The sequence below is a fragment of the Geospiza fortis genome, unplaced genomic scaffold, assembly GCF_000277835.1.
Source record: "Geospiza fortis unplaced genomic scaffold, GeoFor_1.0 scaffold184, whole genome shotgun sequence".
Taxonomy (NCBI): domain Eukaryota; kingdom Metazoa; phylum Chordata; class Aves; order Passeriformes; family Thraupidae; genus Geospiza; species Geospiza fortis.
This window is the reverse complement of record NW_005054688.1, coordinates 44985-52703: the sequence shown is the minus strand read 5'-3', so window position 1 is coordinate 52703 and position 7719 is coordinate 44985. Positions and strand designations below refer to the sequence as shown.

General features: G+C 52.1%; 1 protein-coding gene across 14 annotated transcripts in view; it reads right to left on the bottom strand.

Moving 5' to 3' along the window:
* Positions 1–7719, bottom strand: part of NFASC (neurofascin) — a 54183-nt gene that overhangs the window by 10892 nt on the left and 35572 nt on the right. For 7 of the 14 annotated variants that reach the window (XM_031065154.1, XM_031065144.1, XM_031065143.1 and 4 more), the window contains 3 exons: positions 6399–6653; positions 3648–3764; positions 1805–1960 (listed from right to left, as the gene is read on the bottom strand). The exons of 4 other annotated variants lie outside the window; for them this stretch is intronic. In XM_031065154.1, the coding sequence (XP_030921014.1) occupies positions 1805–1960; positions 3648–3764; positions 6399–6653 (528 nt within the window). The remainder of the gene's footprint in view (positions 1–1804; positions 1961–3647; positions 3765–6398; positions 6654–7719) is intronic. 3 more of the 14 variants (XM_031065149.1, XM_031065150.1, XR_004082709.1) reach the window with 2 other exon arrangements.

The window sequence follows — 7719 nt, the reverse complement described above, 5'->3', positions numbered from 1 at the left end:
GGATATTGTGCCTTTTTTTTTTTTTTTTTGCCGGTTTTTTAATGATGCTCGGCCACTTGCTGTCACCTCCATCACCCCACGGATCCCAAATGGGGGGAAAAGCAGGGGAGGAAGGAAAAGAGGCGGGTCCAGGTTGGGATTGGTTTTCCAGAGGGATAAAATGGTTATTCAGAGGGATAAAATCGTTATCCATATGGATAACTCCCATGGGAGGGCAGGAGCTGACGGAGATTTCGGACTCGGGGAAAGATCCAGAAAGAGAAACAAAATTGGGGATTTAACTCAAAACTGGAGCTGTGCTGGGAGGGATCTGGGTCCAAAATCAGCTCTAATGGGACCAGAATATTCCGGGGGCTGGTGTGCCATGGATCAGCTCAGTCCTGGAGCAGTCTGGGGACAGAGCTGAGGGCAGCCCTAGCTGGAGTTTTGTCAGCACTGAGCAGGGTTGGACACTCCAGAACCACCTGGATGTGGCACCTGGGGACGTGGTGGCCTTGGCAGCGCCAGGGAGTGGTGGGACTCGATGATGGCAGAGGATTTTCCAATGTTAATTCCATGGAACACCAGCAGCCACCGGGAATTACTGGGTGATACTCCAGATTTTCTGACAATTCCAGCTGTGCACGGGGGGTGTGGGGAGCTCTGCTCCCCAGTTCCCACAGCTCTCTCTCTTTTTGAGATTCCCATTTTCCTTTTGCCATTCCTGGCAGGGCCTGGAAATTGCCAGAGTTTCCCATCCCGCAGCTGGAAACGAGCAAAACCATTTTAATTCCTTGGAAATCCCCACCTCTACCTACGACACTGTCAGGGAGGCTGCTCCAGCATTTGCTGCTCCATGGAATTCCAGCAGAGTGGAATTGACAGGAGCTGTGCACAAATCCGTTTGGAAAAGCCCCGTGTGGATACGAAGGGATTTAGGGATTTTGGATTCACTGGGAATCATCGGGAGGGAACAGCGGAGTTTTACAAACGTACAAAGCTCCTGTGAGACAAAGGAGGGATCGTCTGGAGACGGGTGGGAAATGGGGGAATCCACAACCAGGAAAATGTGGAAACCACACGGATACACAGCCTGGAAAACTCCACACAAAGTGCCAGAGGAAACGTCCCAGGAGTATGGAAATCCCTAGGGATACTCTTGCGCCAACACCAAATTCCCACTCCCAATCCTGCATCCCGTCGGTGACACCTCATTGTCCCCCAGAGTCCCAACGGGCACCAAGGGGCCACAAGCAGAGGCTGTGACAACGTGAACGCGCTCTCCTTCCTTTTCTTCATTCCAAGGAATCCCCATCCCGAGGATCCCCAGCTCAAGGGATCCCCATCCTAAGAGATCATCATCCACCCATCACGAGGGATCTCCATCCAAAGGATCCCCATCCAAAGGAATCCGCATCCCGGGGATCCCCATCCAAAGGAATCCTCATCCCGAGGATCCCCATCCAAAGGAATCCTCATCCAAAGGGATCCCCATCCTGAGGATCCCAATCCAAAGCATCACCCCCTTCAGACATCCCCATCCCAAGAGATCCCCATCCCAAGGATGCCAATCCAAAAGATCCCCATCCAAAGGATCCCTATCCAAAGGGATCCCCATCCAAAGGGATCTCCATCCCTTCCTGGGATTCTCATCCTCCATGCAATGCCAAGCAATCCCTGAGTTGAGGGCGGTGGGATGTGGGATTTCCATGCAGCCATGGCCAAAGCACCATGGGGATGGTGGGGCCATGCCGGGGCCATGCCGGGGCCATGCTGGGGACACGCTGGGGACACTCTGGGGACACGCGGCCGACGCCTGTCTCACCTGAGCTGGTGGTAAAGGTAATGTACGAGTGCTCGCTGGGGTGGGACCATATGGGGAACACCCACAGCTTGTACATCATCCCCGGCGTCAGATCTGCCAGCTGCACCGAGGATGGGCCCTGAGCCTTAACGGGGATTGATTTCTCTGTCTTGTTACCTGGGGAACAGAAACCGCACATCAAACCCTGCCCGGACACCCCACGGGGACACCGGGGACACTGCGGCCCAGGCGCAGGGCTGGCCCTGGGGGCTGGCCAGGGGTGACATGGCTCCTGGGATAGGGAGCTGCTGTTTGGGGTTGGAACTGGTTTGGGGTCGGTACTGACACAAGGAGCTGCTGGTTTGGGGTTGGTACTGAGACAAGGATCTGCTGGTTTGGGGTCAGTACTGAGACAAGGAACTTCTGGTTTGGGATCATTTCCCGAGCCAAGGAACTTCTGGTCTGAGGTTGATACCAAAACCAAGGAGCTGCTGGTTTGGGGTAATTTCCTGAACCAAGAAATTGCTGGTTTGGGGTCAGTACTGAGCCAAGAGACTTCTGGCTTGGGATAATTTCCTGAGCCAAGGAACTTCTGGTCTGAGGTTGATACCAAAGCCAAGGAGCTGCTGGCTTGGGGTCGGTACTGAACCAAGGAATTGCTGGTTTGGTGTCACTACTCTGGGAACAAGGAGCTTTTGATTTGGGGTCGTTACTGAGCCAAGAACTTCTGGTTTGGGGTCATTTCCCAAGCCAAGGAACTGCTGGTTTGGGGGTCGTGATACTGCAGGCAAGGCACTGTGAAATGCCTGGGACTGAGTGGGAATAATGTGGCCCTGGGGACAAGGAGCTGCTGATTTGGGGTCATTATTCTGGGGACAAGGAGCTGCTGGCTTGGGGTTACTGCCCTGGGGACAAGGAGCTGCTGAGGTCATTACCCACTGAGAATTGTGGCTTTGAGGTTTTGTTCCTTCAAATGCCACCAAAAAGTGGTGGACTACCATGGCTGTCCAGAAAGGGCTGAAATCTTCAAGATTTCCTCCCTCAGCCAAATCCTGGAGAGGGAATCCCAAGGGTTTGATGCTGCTGCATGGATTCAGCACCTGGGCTTGCTCCTTGTGCTTCCCAGTGACTGGGAAAAAATAGGGGTGGGTGGGGAGCTGGGATATTTGGGATTTAGGGCCTGGCAAGCTCATGCATATCCTGAAATATGGGAATTTGGGAGATCAGGCACTGCTTTGCCCAGGGAATTGTTTCAAGGATAACTCAAGGTCATCTCCTAAGGGAAGCTGGAATGGCAGGAGGGGGTTCCTGCCTGGAATTACAATTTCAGGGATTCTGGGCCGGCACAGCAGCGGATGTGAGGGCTGGGAAGTTAACTCAGGGATGAGCAGCAGCCAGCACTGTCTCTCCAGAAACCCCAAACCAACCAACAAGACAAAAACCTCTCCCTAAACCGGCACCAAACCCAGCGATCCCGGCTCTGCTTCCAGCCCAGGACGGAGCCGTACAACGCTAAGGAACACCGAGGAGGAGATTTGGGATCTTAGAGGATTCTGCCAACTCCAGGTTCAGGAATCCCATCTTCCAAATTCCCGTCAATTTCATTTTCCTCTCTGTTCTCCACCTCTTCCCATTGACCTCAACATTCCCAAAGATCATCAAACCCCACGGCCGTCGGCGCACGGAGAGGGAACCCCTGGAGAGCCACCTCTGATCTACCCCAACCGCCACAACCACCGTGTTTTCCCCTCTGCTTTTTTTTTTCCATGGAACCACGGAATTAAATCCAAGGAAAGGGCGGGAGCTGGCAGGATCTCTAAGGGCAGAGCCACCCCGTAGAGTCCCCACGCGATCTGATGCTTACTGGTGATATACTTAACCACAAAGTCAGTTCCTGCCGAGAAATTGTGGCTCCAGGTGATGTTTGCCCAGTTACTGTTTGCCATGGCTCTGATGTCCCATATGGACGATCCATTGGCGGCTGGGGGACAGGTTAGAACATGAGTTAGTCTTTAGCGGGGTTAGGCCTGGCTCAGAGGTCAAAGCTCATGAAAAGTCTCGAAAACCTGACAGAAACCTTACAAAACTTGGCAAAAACCTTACAAAACTTCAAAAAACCATAACGGAATGGTAGAAAAACCTTACAAAACTTCAAAAACCATTAAAAATTTGGTACCAAAACCCTATGAAACCTCAAAACAATTAAAAACCGGTGCCAAAACCTTATAAAGTGTCATAAAAACACATAAGCATCATAAAAACTTCATAAAAATCTTCAAAAGCCCTCCAAACACCTTACAAAAAATGTCACAAAATCCTTACGAAAACCTCACAAATCCTTACAAAATTCATAAAAAAGACCTTACAAAAACATTATAAAACCTCATGAAAACATATAAGCATCATAAAAACCTTTAAAAACCTTACAAATTCTCCACAAAAACCTTTAAAACTTTTAAAAACTTTACAAAAGCCTTACAAAAGCCTTACAAAAGCCTTACAAAATCCCTACAAAAACCTCACAAAAACCTCAAAAAATCCTTACAAAATCCCTACAGAAACCTCACAAAAACCTCAAAAAGTCCTTACAAAATCATGACATAAACCTGGAGCGAACACTTCGGTCTCAGGCTAAGCATGAACAAGTCTCAGCCTAAGGCTGGATCGATTCTTTCCAGGATTCCCAACATTTTTAGGGAATTTTGGGTTCGTTTAAACCCAACGGCATTCGGCTCATCCTGGAATTGTTCCGGGACACATCCCTGAGGATCTGGGCCAGCGGGGAAACCTCGTCCTGGAATCCTTGCATGGATGAGCACAGATCCAGTGCTGGGAGTGGCAGGGAATTGTCACTTCGCCGTGGCCCCGGTGGGACAACGAGGTCACTTGGTGTGTGAGGTTGAAGTTAAGGGATCTCGGCGTTGCTTGGGATGAGCCCCGTTCCTACAGGAGTGGGAGCCGGCCCCACACTTAAGTGGGGTTTTAAGGGACAGCAGAGAAGTGGCACCTTGGGGTGTTATTGTCATTTTCCCTCGAGGTGTTTCAGTGTTTTGATGCCATAAATCTGCGATCGACAGCCACAATCCCTTGGGAAAAGCTGATTTTGGGGTTTTTAGGGCACTGCAAGGACCTGGCGCTGTGGAGTGACCTGGAATCCCTTAAATTCCAGCCTGGGTTGGATGGGGACGCTGGAGGTTCCTCATTTCCTCCTGTCATCTTTCCCTGCTCTGCTCTCTGCAGATCCTCCCTGCAGAACGTTTTGGTGGTTTTAAAGCATTTTAACCTGATTTTATGCAAAAATATAGAGAAATGGCTTTGAACTCAGTCATGGAGTCATCCCAGACTCATCTGAGCAGGAAGGGACCCTAAAACTCTTCTCATTCCACCCCCAATCCTCATTTTCCACTATCCCAGGCTGCTCCAAACCGCATCCAAGTTTTTAATGCAGATTTCATTCCCTTTTTAGCTCGATTTATTTTTTGAACAACGCTAATTATTTATAAACCATCGCTTCCATTATCCTGGCGTTTCAAACCCAGATAAATCCTTCCAGATTTATCCCTCAAACACACTCAGGAGGGAAGATTTCCCCACCAGAGCCGAGTTTGATCCTCCTGATGGTACAAGAAGATCTGGGAAACGCCCGGCACGGGGATGGTGCTGGAACTCCCACCCTTCCCCGGCGTTCCTGGGGGCTCCGGCAGCGCAGGGAGCAGCGGGATAAACCCAAGGACTCGGATAAATCCTGACAGGTCTCCTCGCTAACAGCTGAGGTGCTAAATCCGAGCTGACATCTCCTGCAGGAGCACCAGAACCCGTTTGTAACAGCTCTAAACACCAGATCACACTTTGGGGGGAATTCATGGGGTTTTGCACCTCTTCTGAAACCGCATCCGGCATCACCACACCCCCAGCAGGGCTGGGTTGTTCTCTGGTGGCACAGAACCCTCCAAATTTCACTGGTACTGCCAGATTCTACAGAACCCTCCAAATTCCCACTGATACACTCAGGTTCTACAGAACCCTCCAAATTCCCACTTGTGCACCCAAATTCCACACCGGCACTCCCAGGTTTCACAGAACCCTCCAAATCCCAGCTTGTACACCCAGATTCTACAAAACCCTCCAAAATTCCAAATTGCACGTCCAGATTTCAAAGAACCCTCCAGATTTCAACTTGCACGCCCAGATTCTACAGAACCCTCCAAATTCTCATTTATACACCCAGATTCTACAGAACCCTCCAAATTCTCGTTTATACACCCAGATTCTACAGAACCCTCCGAATTCCAACTTGATTCCAGATTCCACAGCACTCTCCAAATCCACACTTGCATACCCAGATTCTGCAGAACCCTCCAAATTCCGACTCGCACTCCCGGATCCCACAGAATCCTCCAAATCCTCATTTATATGCCCAGATTTCACAGAACCCTCCGAATTCTCACTTGCACGCTCAGATCCTGCAGAACCCTCCAAATTCCCACTTGCACGCCCGGATTCCCATCCCGGAGCCACGGGATGGCTCCGATTTCCCCGTTATCCCAAGGAATCGAAGTGGGGAAGGGTCCCAGTGGGGTTAGAGAGGGGTTAGAGGAGAAGGAAAGCTCAGTACCCAACTCGTGCCTGGTGGTGGCTGCCGGAGCCCTCTCGGCAGCGGCGCTGGTGCTGGCGGCGGTGCTGGCGGCGGCGCTGGTGGTGGTTGTGGTGGTGGTTGTTGTGGTTGTGGTGTCGGTGGTGGTTGGGGTGGTTGTAGGACTGGTTGTAGGACTGGTTGTAGGACTGGTTTCAGGAGTGGTTTCAGGAGTGGTTTCAGGAGTGGTTTCTGGACTGGTTTCCTCCACTGCAGTTGGAGGCGGCCCAGTTGCCTCTGGGAGAGGGAAACACCGGCTTTGCACCTGAGGTGGCGTCTCCTGGGCACTGCCCTCCCTGGAGCAGCAAGGCACGGAGCAAATCCCACCAGGAACACACGGCTGGGCCCCCTTTTCCTGCCCCTGGCCCCATGCAGGGATTGCCTGGGCTGATCCCAGGGACTGGGATGGGTGCAGGAAGCAAATCCCACTGGGAACACACGGCTGGACCCCTTTTCCTACCTTTGTCCCCATGCAAGGGTGTCCTGAGCCCATCCCAGGAGCTGGGAGAGGCGCAGGAGCAAATCCCACTGGGAACACAGGGCTGAATCCCATTTTCCTGTCCGTGGCCCCACACAAGGGTGGCCTGAGCCCATCGCAGAGGATGGAGCAAATCCCACTGGGAACACACGGCTGGACCCCTTTTCCTACCTTTGTCCCCATGCAAGGGTGTCCTGAGCCCATCCCGGGATCTGGGAGAGGTTCAGGAGCAAATCCCACAGGGAATGCCGGGCTGAGCCCCTTTTCCTACCCCTGAGCACATCCCAGGGGTTGGGAGAGGTGCTGGGGCTGCTCCTGTTCCCCCAATTCAATCCCAATCCCAATCCCAGTCCCAGGCCTGGAGGAGCTGCTTGTCCTCTGCCTTTTCCCTGCCCATCACCATAAACTAGCACAGCCAGCCTGGGAAAATGCAGCTGAGGGAACCCTCAGGTTTGTCCTCACCCCATTGTCCCACGGCACACCAGGAAATGGGATTTAGCTCGAGGAAAATGCACTAATCCCATTAATCCCATTAATCCCATTAATTCAATTAATCCGGCTGGCCCTGCACTACACCTGAAGCATTTTTGGAGCTGCCAGCTCTGCCTGTGGCTTCCCAGCTTTTTCCAGCCTGGAGAAGGAGCAGCTCCACCATCGAGAGGGGTTTAACTCATGGAGGAGGGAGGGATGGAGCCCGGGCAGCGCTGCCCCTCCCAATTTACATTGAAATGAGGGTTTGGAACACCCCGAGCAGTCCAGGGGGATAACTGGGAGCGATTTGTTCGTTAATTGTCTCACTCGGGCTGTGATCCCAAGGAAAAGCAG